Source organism: Trachemys scripta, chromosome 3, assembly GCF_013100865.1.
Source record: "Trachemys scripta elegans isolate TJP31775 chromosome 3, CAS_Tse_1.0, whole genome shotgun sequence".
Lineage (NCBI taxonomy): Eukaryota > Metazoa > Chordata > Testudines > Emydidae > Trachemys > Trachemys scripta.
Window position 1 is genome coordinate 77995512 of NC_048300.1, and position 16169 is coordinate 78011680.

A 16169-nucleotide genomic window follows, 5' to 3' on the forward strand; every position below is an offset into this window, starting at 1 on the left:
AACCTCCAAGACTTTAGAAAAGGGAGGGAGTTTGGGTGAGCTAGGAGAGACTGCGCAGGGTGTGTCAATGGAAAGTGGACAGTCTAGTAAACACACAAAGGAATGTAGTCTGCTTCTCCCTGCCAGAGAGAGAATCAATAGGGCAGAGGGGTCTTGCATCTTAAACTTTCCTTGCCAGCTTTTATAAGCAATACCCAAGTGTGTAGGTCGTCTGTTTTATCTTTTGATCTGTGTGCTTTGTTCTTTTGAAGAATGAATGAATAGTGCTTTGTTTTGAAGATGCAATTTCTGTGTCACTGCAAACTTATGTTGTCATGGGCTCCTAAAGGGAAACTCTTACAGGTGCCAAAAATGAGTTTGGGCTTCTGGTGTTAACATGGTTGGGAACCACTGGGGATTGCAAGTTAGAGACCCAGTCCCAAGGTGGTTGGACTGCTTGGTTCCAGCCAGAGTGAGGTGCAGGGAGCTGGCCTGTCAAGGTGCATTAAAGAGGGACTAAGGAGACCAAGGTGCAGTTCATCCTCTCGCTCTGACAAGGATTTGGATTCAGGGTTCTAGTTTTGGCACATTCTGTAACATTAATACATATATATATTCACAAATCTACATTAAAAAAAGTTAACATTGCAAAATCAAGTGCACAAAAATTAAAGAATTCCACAGTTAAGTTTGCGTGTGCAACTTTAATTGAACCCTCTTATATTGTGTACATTATGATAGTATTTAAGTGATCACACACTATATTTTCCACAGAATATCTGCCTTATTTAGTGCTCAGTGGGATGGGTGTGAAGGGAGGTCGGAGCCTATCCCTCATCTAAAGAAGAGGACGGGGGGACACAGGGTTGACCTGAGTGCCTAGAGAAACTGGTAGAAAGCAGAGGCAGTAGGAGCAGGATGTGGGAGGCGGAAGAAGTAGAAAAGGCAGGATAACCCAAGGCTGCCTCCCCACTCTGTTATCCTGCCATCTGTCCCTATTCCCCCATGTCCCTGTCCATTTCCATGTTTATTCCTCTGCATTTGAGTCAGGCTGTCTTCTTCTCCCCTTCCGTGCTGACTGGGTGCCAGCAGTGTGAACATAGGGAACACGGGAGAAATATTCTGTGCTCCTGGTTCTGGTGCCTGATGCTCAGCAGCCCTGGGGAACAACTGCAGTATAAGTCCTGCTCAGCTTTTATTTATTTATTTATTTATTTATTTATTTATTTAAGCATGCTCAATGCAGATGGAATCTTTGGAAATATTTGCTGCCAGTCCCTAAAAAGCCTGTACTGAATGTGTAATATTCTTGGGGCAGGGACTGTCTTTGGTCTCTATTTGTACAGCACCTAGTGTAACACCAATAGACTCCAGTCATCGGTGGGTAGGATCGAACCCAGGGCCTCTGGAGCTTAGTGCATGAGCCTCTACTGCTTGAGCTCAAAGCCATATGGTTGTTAGATTAATGAGTCTGCTCTATAGCCTTAGCTCTCTAAGTGGTCTCGGAGCCACCAGAGGGAACAGAACACCACACCCAGGAGGTATGTGGGTTACTCACACCATGGGTGGCAGGTGGAGCCCCCCTTAGCCCGTGGCTCTGCCCCTCTCCCTCCCCACCCCCACAGCCAGAGCCCCAAGACCCCCACAGCCAGGGCCACAAGTCTCCCCTCAGCCGGAGAGTTCCGAGAGCCCTGCCGAGAGGTGCCCCAATGTCGTGTTCTCTCCCCCCCCCCCCAATCTGCGCGGGGCTGCCCCGTGCCAGCTGCAACCACGCCACCCTTCTCCAGACCCCAAGCCACTGCAGAGAAAAGCCTCACTCTCGTCCAAAGATGCATTTGATAAGCCCATGCAGATTCTGGGGCCATTGAGGAGGTGGTATTTGCTACTCCGCTTCCTGGGTCCATCAGTCATCTCCCTGGAGTCCAAAGAGATGACTGATGAACCCAGGAAGCTGAGTAACAAAAGGTGCTGCCCCGGAACCTGCATGGGGCATAATAAAGCGCCTGGTCTGTTATACCTGCCGCCCATGTCTAGCACAATAGGGTCTTGGCCCTGGATTGGGGCTCCCAGGCACTATGGTAGTACAAATAATTAATAAACCATGATATTCTGTGGTCTATAAAGTCACCAGATCTCAGTGCATTTTTCATGGGGACTACAAAAGGCAGTCCTTAATGCCACAGAGACTCTGACAAATCTCCAAAGCAAGGAGGCATTAGTTTCTCAAAGGAACAGTTGGATTTGTGAACATTGTCGAAAATATGCTGCTTTGTCAAACTTCATTTTCAGAAATGGTAGAACTGTCTTTTTTTTTTACTGAAACTTAAAGAAAAAAAGCCTGGGGCAGAACTGCAGCATGCCAAATTTCTGCCTCACTGGTTAAAGTTTGACAAAGCCATGAGCTACACAAAAGAGGGATTTATAATGGAAAGAGTTACACAATGGAAAGTGTTATACAACCTTAACTACACACATTGCTGCCAGCCACACTTGTGATGTGACTCTCTAATGCTCATGCTCATGTTCATTGTAGTTCTCCAGTATATTTTACTCCTATTCAATCTCTTAGCCTACAAATACACTGAAAACCTTTGACCACTTAGTTATGAGAGCAGAGTCTCTTGACCAAATAATTACTTGTAACTTCTTCAAAATGTTGTGAGGAGTGGAATATAGCTTGTGTACCAAAATAAAATCATTACCTGTTGCCGATTGCCTCTCATCTAGAAGGCCATTAAGTAAAGGAAGGGCGTCAAAGTTAAAACAAGAGAAATTGAATTAAAACAGATGTTTCTTGTTTTATATTTAGGGTACCTGATCATCAAGATATAGCTTTTGGGGCTTTGCAGCAGGGTACCAATTGCCTCGACACTTTGGGCCATTTTGCAGATGGTGTTGTTGGAGTTTATGAATGTCATAATGCTGGGGGAAACCAGGTCTGTATGCTATTAAATTATTTTTTTAAAACCCATAGTCTTTTTCAAAAAATACAGAATTTGAGGCAGGCAGTCAATGTGTACTACACATTTGTGTTGGGAAGGTTGAATCAACAAGGTTGGCTAAATCATTTGTCCCTCAAATAACTTCTTATTTGAGTTTTAGAATCATAGAGGCCAGAGATGGAAAATGGGGATCAGATAATCCACTCCACATCTCAATATTGTAAATTGTCACTCTTACTCTATAGCCCTATCCCATCCTCCCCAAAAGTTACATCTTTATGAAAACGTGTTCCCTGTGGGGCATGTCTACAAAAAAATAATAGGTTGGACTGAGAGTTTATATCCCCATATTCTGTAAATGTCCTGAAGACAAGGGGAAAAACAAATATTTTTTTATATGGTGCTGTTCCCTTTCTCAGTGGGGGGTTGCAGAGTGTGAAAAAATCTTTCTTAAATCCCAGACGTGTTCTTTCAGAAAGCATAGGCACCAAAAGTCACATCCAACTCACAGTAAAGATGTTGTTTCAGTAAATCCTTTCCAATTTTTCTTTTAAAAACTAATTGCAAGTGTGTCAAAGCAGTAAACAAGAACGGAATGGAAACATTAATTACTGCAAAGGATCTAATTATACAGTGGTGTCTTACAGGCACCATTAACAAACTACTTGCATATGCTTTTCCTCTTGTTTCCTGTGCTGGTTTTGTACACAAACGGTTTTCAAATAGAACTCAAATACAATTAAATTGATATTAACATTGTTAATAAATAATTAACAGGATATATAGTTAATTTGCTAATCAGTCAGTTTTCTACCACATTAAACTATTAATCGCATCCCTTTAAATTAAATTGGGGGGGAGGGGGAAATCAAAATGAAAATCTGACCAGGATCACAAAACTAAAAAATACAAACAATTCCAGAAAAAGCATCGTATGAATCTGAATGCACTCCTACCATACCATCAGCTTTAGAGGCATCTTCAATTTCAGTCTCTTCTCCAGAGACGAGAGAGAAATTTTTCCAAGTGCTATTATATTTGATGACCTTGTGTAGCTGCAACTACAGCCAAAGAGCACACAGTACAACTCATGAGGAGAGTTGAAAAAAAACTTTAAGCCTCCTTTGTACTTCCCTGATCCTAGGCCAGCTTTTTCCTGATTTCGTCTCCCAGTGGAAGTTATCGCAGCTTGAAGGGGATGGGATTGCTCAGGTACCAGTACTCCAGAAAGAGTGTTCTGTAAAAACTAATAGACTAAATCTTGACTCTTGTTTAGACCCTGCATCTGATATTTTGTTCAGTGAATGTTTTGAAAACTGTCTTGGGAATCTCCCAAGTGGGTACAGGGCAGAGGCTGACTGCTGTGGCAAACTTGCCCTATACAGAATGAGCCTTGACACTACATTCAAAAAGCCAGTCATTTAAGTATGAGAATATCTTTGTTTGTTTGAGAACGTAGCAACCATTGTTGTGTACTTGATAAATAACATTGGCACAGCAGAAAGGGCATAGCGCTAATACTGAGAGTTACTGTTGCCCACACCCACACTGAGATATTTTCTGTCATCTGTGTGAAAATACTCATCCTTTAAGTGGAGAGCCCCAAACTGGTCTTGAGAGGAAAGGGTAAATATTAGGGCTGTCAAGCAATTGTCGGAGAAAAACAGAGTTCATTTTAAAAAAAATAATCACAATTAATCATGCTGTTAAACAATAATAGAATGCTATTTATATAAATATTTTTGGAAGTTTTCCACGTTTTCAAATATATTGATTTCAGTTACAACACAGAATACAAAGTGTACAGTGTTCACTTTATATTTTTATTATAAATATTTGCACTGTAAAAATAAAAAATTGTATTTTTCAATTCACTTAATGCAAGTACTGTAGTGCAAACTCTTTATCATGACATTTAAACTTACAAATATAGAATTATGTACAAAAAATAACTGCATTCAAAAATAAAACAATTTAAAACTTTAGAGCCTACAAGTCCATTCAGTCCTACTTCTTGTTCACCCAATCGCAGAGACAAATGTGTTTGTTTACATTTGCAGGAGATAATGCTGTCTGTTTCTTATTTACAATGTCACCTGAAAGTGAGAACAGGCTTTCGCATGGCAATGTTGTAGCCAGCATTGCAAGATATTTACATACCAGATGTATTTAAGATTCATATGTCCCTTCATGCTTCAACCACCATTCCAGAGGACATGCATCCACGCTGATGATGGGTTCTGCTCGATAGTGATCCAGAGCAGTGCAGACCAATGCATGATCACTTTCATCAGCTGAGTCAGATGCCACCAGCAGAAGGTTGATTTTCTTTTTGGCGGTTCAGGTTCTACAGTTTCCGCATCAGAGTGTTGCTTGTTAAAGACTTCTGAAAGCATGCTCCACACCCCATCCCGATCAGATTTTGGAAGGCACTTCAGATTCTTAAATCTTGGGTCAAGTGCTGTAGCTATCTTTAGAAATCTCACATTGGTACCTTTTTTGCGTTTTTTTCGAATCTTCAATGAAAGTGTTTTTAAAATGAACAATATGCTGGGTCATCATCCGAAACAGCTATAACATGAAATATATGGCAGAATGTGGGTAAAACACAGAGCAGGAGACATACAATTCTCCCCCAAGGAGTTCAGTCACAAATTTAATTAACACATTATTTTTTTAATGAGTGTCATCAGCGTGGAAGCATGTCCTCTGGAATGGTGGCCGAAGCATGAAGGGGCCATACAAATGTTTAGCATATCTGGCACATAAATACCTTGCAATGCCGGCTACAACAGTGCCATATGAAGTCTGTTCTCACTTTCAGGTGACACTGTAAATAAGAAGAGGGCAGCAGCATCTCCCGTAAATGTAAACAAACTTGTTTCTCTTAGCTATTGGCTGACCAAGAAGTAGGACTGAGTGGACTTGTAGGTTCTAAAGTTTTACGTTTTGTTTCTGAGTGCAGTTATGTAACAAAAAAATCTACATTTTATAAGTTGCATTTTCACGATAAAGAGATTATGCTACGATACTTGTCTGAGGTGAATTGAAAAATACTAATTTTGTTTCATTTGTACAGTGCAAATATTTGTAATAAAAATAATATAAAGTGAGTACTGTACACTTTGTATTCTGTTGTATTTGAAAATGTAGAAAAACATCCAAAATATTTAATAAATTTCAATTGGTATTCTATTGTTTAACAGTGCGATTAATCGCAATTAATTTTTTAATCGTGATTAATTTTTTTGAGTTAATTGCGTGAGTTAACTGTGATTAATCGATAGCCCTAGTAAATATGATAGAAGCTAATGTCAGCATGTGAAACTTGAAACTTCCAATGAAGCTGTACAGCTTCTGTAAGTTCACAATTGGACAAAGGGTTTTTTTTTTTCTGTTTTGGTCTGAGAGAGAATCTTCTTTAGCTCTTATGGTTGTGAAGAAAACCTCAAAAATATGAACCAAGGTGTGAACTGTTTTATACATTGCAGCAGAATCTACTCAGAGTGACAGCTCAGTTTGGAACCGCTAGTGAGTAGAGTTTGAGAGAAATCCCTCTGTATATTTCTGCCCATCAAGAATGAGCCATACTCAAGGAATCCCACTGTGGCATCTGAGCTCAACCAAGGGAAACCAAGCCCAGTGGAGCTCAGAAGAGCTGCAGGATTGTATTTTGAATATCTGCGTAATCTACTGTGAGAATTGCCTCATTCTGGCAATGTGGGGTTGGAGCCTGGAAGAATACTCTACCACTTGTTTTGCCTTCTCCTTTCTAACTTGCCCCCTCTCTGTCAGTCAGTGTCTGGTAATCTTCAAGGAATGATAGAAAGCTTTTCAGTTTTAATCAGGCTTGTATTATTATTTAAGTAACAGCTATGCAAAGGAAAGTTTTATATGCAGACAATAGGGGAAAGATTTTACTGAGTCCCCCATTGAGCTGATTTGAGTACTTAACTGTAAAGCATCTAGAACAGTGGTTTTCAAACTTTTTTTCTGGCAACGCAGTTGAAGAAAATTGTTGATACCTGCAACCCAACTGAGCTGGGGATGAGGGGTTTGGGGTGCAGGAGGGGGCTCTGGGTTTGGGGGGGATACAGGCTCTGGGGTAGGGCTGGGGATGAGGAGTTTGGGGGCAGGAAGGGGCCGGGCAGCACCGCCGTTGGGACTTTGGTCGGCAGTGCTGACCAGAGTCGCCGCGACCCAGTGCCTTACATTCTGTGACCCAGTACTGGGTCACATCCCGCTGTTTGAAACCACTAATCTAGAATGCCAAGGCTGTCAGGCAGTGCAAGCCTGACAAAATTGTTTCCCTTTAGCTTTCCAAAGGGAATACATTCTGAGCCTTAAGACACAACTATTGACGAGGAATATTCGTTTCTCTCCAGTTGTGATGTTATGCCACCATAGTTCCTCTGGAGCTTCTACCTCTGTGGACACTGCATGTGTGAATTAAAAAGTACCTAGCTTTCATTAACATAGTCCTGTTAGAAAGTGGACTGTGGTAACATAGGCTTAGGTACTTTTGAATTTGCCAGCAGCATGCACTCAGGGAAGTTAGATTGCAGCACTTTGGTGGGCTCTGCAGTTCACATCTACATAGTACATGCTGAGGCACTGTGTAGACATAGCCTCAGTTAGAGTTCATTGGAGCCCTCCTGAAACAACTAGAGTCAGAAAATTAGTGAAAATTTAAAAAAAAAATCTATTTTTAGAGAGCCTACCTGGTTCACAGAAGTAACAAGCGTTACTAGCTAGCTGGTACTGCTTATTTCCATTAAGCATCAAATGTGGATCTCAGAGGGTATACATGTTAATGTTCAGAAATTCATATGAGAGTTTTAAAATACTGGTTCCATTACATATTAAATCAAAGTCCTAACAAATAACCATTATTTTTACTTTGCTCTTAAACAATTGCAGTTAATCATATAAGGATTGGAGTGAAATATCCAACAAAAAGTCATGTTTCTGTTACCTGAAACTACACATTTTAAAAATACTTTGAGTATTTAGTTTGTTCTAAACTGAAAGTTTACAGTCTGAATTGTAGGTAGGTTTGTGGTTCACAAAGGGATCGGGGGAAGTTAACAATGTTCTTGTGCAGTCATATGATTTCCTGTACACCTATGATGTGTAATTTCAATGTCCTTAGCTGATGAATTGCTAGCAGCTGTTTACTAAATCTGTATGATGGTAATAGTTTGTAATGGTAGGAGATTGGATAAATTCTGATTATTCTTTGTGCGTATTCTCATGAGGAAATTGACTGAGTCATTCTTAATTCAGTGAAGTTGCAAGAGAGAATGCATGCCAAAAGTGCAGTTAAATCAGAAGATAAATCAAATGAAAAATTTGATGATCTAATTAGCTAATCTCTTCCGGTCATATGTGTTGCTTGCAAAATAGTTGTTAATGTTATGGCTAATAAATTCAGTCCTGTGCAACGAGGTCTCATATTACACAGCTCAGAATCCTCCTCAGGCACCAAGAGCAGACTTTATTCTTAAAAGGCCTGATTAAGAAGCGAATTGAAGGTGAAGAGTTGGCTTTCAATGGTAGAGGGAATTAGCTTGGGAGGAAGAAGGAAACCAGAGACTGGGGAGTGATCAGGAGCTGTGACAAGGGTCCCAGAGGGCTACACTGAGGTTACTCAGTTAGGGCAAACTGCAAAGAATGGGGCAGACAATCCTCAAAGCTGGTGGATATTCCAATACTTAGATTTACCAAACCAGCACAGAATAGCTTCTGTAATACCTCACTGGTTACCCAGAAGCCAACAACACAGTTCCCTTATAGCAACCCACCTTTGGGCTTCCTCCCAGACATCCAAGTCAAATATGATGAGGATCACTGAAAATCTTATTCATCATATAAGAAAGTTCTACCAGTCCCAAAGGGTCGGACACATTACCTCCCAACTTAGTGAATATTTCAGATCTTACCCAAATACGCACTTACAGCCAATTCTTATTAACTAAACTAAACTTTATTAAAGAGAGAATAAGTATTGGTTAAAAGATCAGTATACATACCGACATGAGTACAGTTCTGAGCTCAATTTCATAGTAGAGATGGTGAGCTTTGTAGTGGCAAAGAGTTCATTCAGAATTATTCCATAGTCTATAGTCCAATGTTGATATCCAGGGTGATCCAGGTGGGACTGGAGATCTGTCTTATGACTCAAGCTTCCCCACATAAAGCCATCAAGCAGATCTGAGATGACAAGATCAGTTCCCAAGAGTTTTTATACAGTTTTCGGGCAGCCTCTTGACGATACAGTCCTGGGTGAACAATAGGCTTTTGAAGTAACCTATTTCCTAAACATCACTGGAAATTAACTACCTGGATTAACATAAGGTAATTTATCCATTAAGCCGTTTATCTCAAACTTTAAAGAGACATATAGACCAGTGGTTTTCAAATCATGGGTTGCGACTCAGAACTGCACCGCCGTCTGGGCCATTAAAAGTCCTGTTGGCGGTGCTGCTCCGCTAAGGCAGGCTAGTCCCTAACTGTTCCGGCACTGCACTGCGCCCTGGAAGCGGCCAGCAGCAGTTCCGGACAGGCGGGAAGCCTGGCTCTGCACCCCAGCTGTGTCACTGACCGGGAGCTGCCGGAGGTAAGCCCACACCCAAAGTCCATGCCCCAACCCCCAGCCCAGAGCTCCCTCCCACACCCTGAACCCCTCATTCCTGGCCCCACCCTGCAGCCCTCACCCCCACACCCCAACCCTTTGCCCCAGCCCTGAGCCTGTTCCACAGCCCAAACCCCTCATCCACAGCTCCGTTGGGTCGTGGGCATCAACAGTTGTCTTCAACTGGGTCACCAGAAAAAAGTTTGAAAACTTTTAGACAATGACATTATTTCACCCAAGATTCATCTAAATGTTAATATTCCCTTTTGGTCTCTGAATCAATAGCTATAGTAATAGACAGGAACTGTCTGTTTACAGGGCTAACATCTAACGAGTTATAAGTGTAAACATACAATTAGTATCCCCTCTAATGTCATTCTCTAACAATATAGGTTTGCATTTCAAAGTTCTAGCCCATCTAACATGGGCCTAATTACCATTTACATACTTTTCTAACCTGTCTCTAAAGGTTGAATCTGGGTAAATTAGCCTGCGAGCTGCTTAACTCTTTTTGGCCATGTGTCACAAGAGCATAGAGACCAAACCTAGCATCAAAGCCAGCAGAGGGAGCACAAGGCAACAATGTTTCAGAGTTATGCTGAGGCACTGAGGGGATGTCTATCCAGTGTTTTGAGCCCAGGTGGGCAGATTTGCTTTGGCGGGGCCTACACCAGCATTCTAAAAATAGCTGCATAGATGACTCTTTGAGATGAGGGTCATACTTTGAAGCCTAGGGAGACAGAGGTGCAAGATGCAATTTCACAGTAAACTAGTTCTCAGCTACATTGGGGTTCTAGAGGACCATGTTTCAATATGGTTCCAGCTAAAATGGTCTCTGAATCTGACCAGTCATAACAAAAAGTTGTCCGTTTGGAATATTAGTTTACACTTCTTTTAAAACTGTGTGTGGAAAAAGCACTGTTCAAACACTTGATGCTTTAAATCCGAAGTGGGTTTCTTGGTCAGTCTCTTCTGAGCCTTTTTACAGGAGCCTAACATAGGCCAACTGAGCATGTGTGCATATGTTTTTGCACATTTCTATGTTCACAAATATATATATCATTTTATTTCCTTGTGTTCCAGGAATGGGCCTTAACTAAGGACAAGTCAGTGAAACATATGGATTTGTGCCTTACTGTTGTGGACCGAGCACCTAGTTCACTAATAAAACTCCAGGGCTGCAGAGAAAATGACAGTAGACAGGTGAGTACATAATGTATGTAACTCACTGTGCAAGCAGTTCTACTAGAAAATCAAAAATCTCCATGTGTGCACGCACACATGCATACTTAACCTGCTGAGGTTCTTGGCCTATACAAACCAATAGTTTGCTCCCTGCCCCACGTAGGTATGTATCAGGATGCAGAAGACTCTCTCTGCCAGCAGGACAGATGGGAGGTGCATAGAAATGAAGTGAGGCCATGCGTGTGTGTTGAGCGCTTCACCCATTTGTGTGGCCGAAGAGAGGCATTGATGATAACTTGATTTGAGATGGACGTGAAACTCAGAAAGGACTCCAGTGGAAAAGACAGTATTAGTGGAACTGGTATATGGATGCTACATTTTTTCCACTAAATTATATGGAGGTTAGATATTTAGAAAAGGGCTGTCAAAATCTCTTGGTAGCCTGCTAAAAGTGACCCCTCTCCGAAGGTCTCTTGGTGGTGTTAAAGCAAACATATTTTTTTTTAATAATCAAGGCAATGTGCCCATAAGAATCTAAATGCTGGCAAACTAAGTACATCTAAAACACTGGAACAACACAGTCATAAAAAGGAAACAGTCTTGAGTCTTTAACTGAGGAAAGAAAGATACATGCAGGGATATGTAATGGCAGACCGCATTCCAGAGACCATGGCCTCTAGATGGAGAAAATAGTGTGTAACTCCTCCCTTCTGAAAATTGTAACCTGGGAGGCCAAATTTAGGACAAGTTGAGCCCTCATTTACACCCTTGAAACCCCTAAGAAGCTTTGAGGTTGCATAGGTATAACTGAGGGCTGTGTTTGGCTCTATTGAAGTCTTTTTACTAAGGTATATGAGTATGTAATTTCTTAAAGTGCATTACGGAATATGGGTGGAAAGCTACAAGTTGCCATGCACAAGTAAAATCACATTTGCAGAGTCATCTCAGCAGCAAATCTCTTTCATATAGTCATAGAAAAAGAAGTCTGCTCTGCAAAACCATGGTTTTTTCTTTCCTCCGAGCGTCTGTGCTTTTGTGCTTAGGGAGTAACTGTTCTGCAAATACTTCATGACTGGGAGTTTCCTTTCTGTGAGATACTATTTAGTGCAGACATGAGCAAACTACGGCTCGTGGGCCACATCCGGCCTGCGGGACCGTCCTGCCCAGCCCCTGAGCTCCCAGCCGGGGAGCCTAGTCCCCGGCCCCGTAGCCATGCGGGTCATGCTCTGGCCAGCCGCTCCCGCTGGGCAGTGTGGGGAGTGCAGCTGGCTGTGGCCGGGTGTCGCGGCTGAGAGCTCCTGCTGCTGGTAAGGGGGTGGGGAGCAGGGGGTCCTGAAGGGCAGTCAGGGAGGAGGGGGCGGTTGGATGGGGTGGAAGTTCTGTGGGGGCGGTCAGGGGATGCGGAACAGGGAGGGTTGGGATTGGGAGTCCCATGGGGCCTGTTAGGGGGCAGGGATGTTGATGGGGTCAGGAGGGCAGTCAGGGGACAGGGAATAGAGAGCAGTTGGATAGGGGGTGGGAGTCTGGGGGGGCTGTTGGGGCGGGGGTGTAGATGGGGGAGGGACAGTCAGGGGACAGGGAGCAGGGGGGTTGGATAGTGGGCAGGGGTCCTGGGAGGAGGCGGTCAGGGGACAAGGAGCAGGGAGGGTTGGATGGGTCAGGGGCTCTGAGGGGGGCAATCGGGGCAGAAAGTGGGAGGGGGTGGGGGCCAGGCTGTTTGGGGAAGCACAGCCTTCCCTACCCAGCCCTCCATACAGTTGCGCAACCCCAATGTGGCCCTCGGGCCAAAAAGTTTGCCCACCCCTGATTTAGTGAGAATGTTAACTGGGGGTACAACCAAACTTAATGGATTCATTTTACAAAATATGTTTGGGTCAGAACTTCAGATATCTCCCTTCCCTCTGTCAGCCCAACCCCCTCAGTCTTCTCATCCAGGAGAGGAGACCACTTCTGCTTATGCCAGAATCTCTGCACAGTTGCCAATATTTAAGAAAATTTGGCAAAGGTCAGTTCTTTGAATAGGCTGCGAGCTGCTAGGTCCCAATCTGTCAGAGGGTTTGTGGGCATTCTAGTTACAGTATTTACCAACATTTTTGTCACAAACTCCACCCTTAAAGGCAGAACAAGTATCATCCCTATTTTAACAAATAGGGAAACCAAGGAAGAGAGTTCTTGACAAGGGTCACAGTGGGAAACTGTCAGCCAGAAATGGAACACAGGAGTCCCTTGTTCTTAGTCCCATACTTGGTCAATCAGACAACAGTCCTCAGCATTGCCCTGGACAATGCTGCTTTTAACAGCCACAAATTAATTAGGTCCGTTCCAAAAATTTGAGGGATCTATGGCCATGGTTTCCACAACCTCTGAAAGACCCCCTTGAGGATCAGTTCTTGTGATTTACAATTTTAAAACATTGGGCGGGGGGGGAGCACTGAAGTTAGTGCTGACATTTCTATGTCCCGCAGGTCGGGGGGACCACAGCTGCAGGCTTTGCAGGCCTCTAACCTGGCACTGCATTGGGATTGTATGTATTTGAGGAGAGAGCTGGACAAAATGACTCAGTGTAACCTCCATTTCTAGTGCAAAGTATTAGCTGGATTAATGGTTGCTTTAGCATAGCTTGTGATAGTTTGGACAAGTCTTTAAAGGACAGTATCTAAACTATTGTCTCGGTATTCAGAATTACCACAAACAGAGGCCGGGAGGGATTTGAGGACGGAGAACTAGGAAGGCAGAACATGAAACACATTTTTATCCACGCTTGGATAGCTCATTACTTCATTTTTTTTTTTTTTCCAGAAATGGGAGCAAATTGAGAGCAACTCTAAACTGAGACATGTTGGCAGTAATCTGTGTCTAGACAGCCGAAATGCCAAAAATGGCGGTCTTACCGTTGAGGTCTGCAATCCTTCTCTGTCGCAACAGTGGAAATTCACACTTAATCTACAGCAGTAGAAGGGCTTACACACAACGCCATCTTGTTTCCTAGACATTGGGCAAAGTTTTGATTGCATTACTGATATATTTCTTAAACTTTCCACGGAACTTATATACCTCAGTATTCCATCTTCGTCTGAAAGTAGGAGAGAACAAAGCTGAACACAAGGGAACCAAGGGGACGTGGAACACTGCAATTATCTCACTGAACGTATGCAGCAAAGTTCCCTTCTGGTGTAAAGACTTCTCAGTTCCTGTCTGACTTCAGTTTAGTACTTGCACAGCAGATGATTAACATCCCTAGAAACAATTGATGTACAGTAGAAAATGGATCTTAACACGCAGAAGGAGGGAGGGGAATAGGGTGGGGGGAGGGAGACTGGGGAAAATAAACTGCTAGGAGAAATTGAAATCTCCATTTACATAGAAATCATCATTTGTGGTTTCCAGAAGCTGAAGTGTCATTTTGAAGGTTTTTTCCATGTGTAATTGGTATATTTGAATATGAACTTTTCTATGATGGACTCTAAATATATATATTATACATATATATATAATATATATATTTTATCAGTTCCCAACTGTTTATCAATTTTCCTCATCTTGTAATTATCAACCAAGTGATTAACATACTTAAACCGGAAAGAGGATTGGACTGTTGAGGGAACAAAACTGTGTGAAGGTGTGTCATGTCCATGCTAACACTGGATGCTTTTGCTTTGCAAACTGGACCTACTTCTTAGCACTTCACTATCTGTGGAGATTATGGAACTCAAGAGGAGGAAGAGGAAACAGCAGAACAAACTGATGGATCTGCACACATCGTTGCTTGGATTGTCTCTTCTGACTGGGAATTCAGTACGTGTGCCCTGGGTATCTGTAAACTTGTACTTGATATTTATGTTGAACATTTCTCTAGTACTTGGTCTTTAAAATACTTTTTTCTTTTATTAAAAAAAATTATATAAGCAGTGCAGCTCTTTCACAGGTGCAGCCATCGGGGTTCAGCACAGTTTGTTTTTTTTTAAGCACGACCCTGATCAGCTTAATTTCTTTCTCTTAATGAGTCAGGATAAGACAGAATAGTAGCATCACTGTATACAGATAGCACAAGATCATCATACATTTTAATCTGCAAGGATCAGCAGAGTTCCACTTGTTTAATTTATAAACCTGCTATAGGGGATCCTACTTTTTTTTTTATTCCTCCAAACAGAATTTTTGAAACTGATCTAGGCTCTACTGTGGGTACCAGCAGATGCCAAGTGGTGTTTTTAACCTTGGAACAAATGCAATTTACAGCTTCAGCCCAATTAACATCATTTTTGTATTAAAACAATGCTGTCAAAGTTAACTTGACCCCAACATTGACCTACTTGCTTATGTTTGCCTAGACTATATGATTTGTTAAAAGCTCACTGAAACATTTGTTTTTAAAATAAAATAAAAAAAAAACAAAGAATGAATTGGTGCTGGCAATAATAAACACTGCATTGATAATTTAGAGATGAGCAATGTAAAATCTAGTTTGGTAAGATAATGGATCTCAAACAGCCTAGGGGCTGATTATAGAGATTTAGAAATATTGTTACTAAACAGCACTATGGCAGTGTTCTTTTCCTTTTTCTGAGTCTCTGGGAGTAGAGTATGTCATGAGCTGCACTTTCCTTTCTGGCTGCATTTAGTACAGTAAGTGGAATCTCTCCATGCAAAATGGTTTTTACTTTGCGTGACAGACATTGAAGTAAGAGGCCCATAAAGGTGTCTGATGTATGAGTTGGAGTTGCTTAACATGCATTTGTGGATCTACACAGGTGTCCTTTTGGATGTACCAGGAACACTTGGGGAAGAGATTGAATCAGCGCTCCTCCCTTCTGTCCAACTCTCCTACAAATACATGAAGAGGAGGGATCTCTCTCTTCTTCCTTCTTCCTTCACCCTTCAATCCTTTTATCTCCTCTAGTAAAAACCCTGGGCATTTGCCTGTTTCAAGGTGGCATGCAGTGGATAAACAACTTTTCAGCCTTCAATTTCTGACTATCCACACCCTTTGAGGTTATGTCTATGCTACAGGCACAACAGAAGCCAGACACTTGCTATAGCAATGTAAGGGGTTTTTCTGTCACTGTAGCAAATCTGCTTTAGAGGGAGTTAGCTAGGTCCACAGAAAAATTGATCCATTGACCTAGCAGTGTCTATACTGGGGCTTATGTCAGCTTAACTCGGTCTCTGTGGTGTCGGTTTTTCATACCCCCGAGCAATGTAGCGAGGTCAACCAAACTTTTACGTGTATATTAGGCCTAAACTAGCTGAGTTTGCAGTGATTCAGTCATGGTGGGAATTGCTGCTACTCTTGAGAATAAACGTTGAATTCTTGAAGACTGATCTCAGCAGCAAATTCATTATGGTCTAATTGTTCTGAGAGAAGAGAATTTAAAAGGTGCACTAAATTCATACTATGCTGCATTTCCCTCTGTGACTTGGAGCTTAGC

The 16169-nt window shown here is 42.2% G+C and overlaps 1 protein-coding gene across 2 annotated transcripts in view; it reads left to right on the top strand.

Annotated features, from left to right (window-relative positions):
• The window catches only part of GALNT2 (polypeptide N-acetylgalactosaminyltransferase 2), a 140704-nt gene extending 125583 nt beyond the window's left edge, over window positions 1-15121 (top strand). The window contains exons 14-17 of one of the 2 annotated variants that reach the window (XR_004645061.1): window positions 2789-2915; window positions 10639-10758; window positions 10904-11101; window positions 13540-13627. Coding sequence is in view for 1 of the 2 variants with exons in the window: in XM_034765132.1 (XP_034621023.1) it covers window positions 2789-2915; window positions 10639-10758; window positions 13540-13695 (403 nt within the window). In the remaining variant the exon portion in view is untranslated. Of the gene's footprint in view, window positions 1-2788; window positions 2916-10638; window positions 10759-10903; window positions 11102-13539 lie in introns of both variants that reach the window. The other variant, XM_034765132.1, reaches the window with a different exon arrangement.
• The last annotated feature ends 1048 nt before the right edge of the window (window positions 15122-16169 follow it).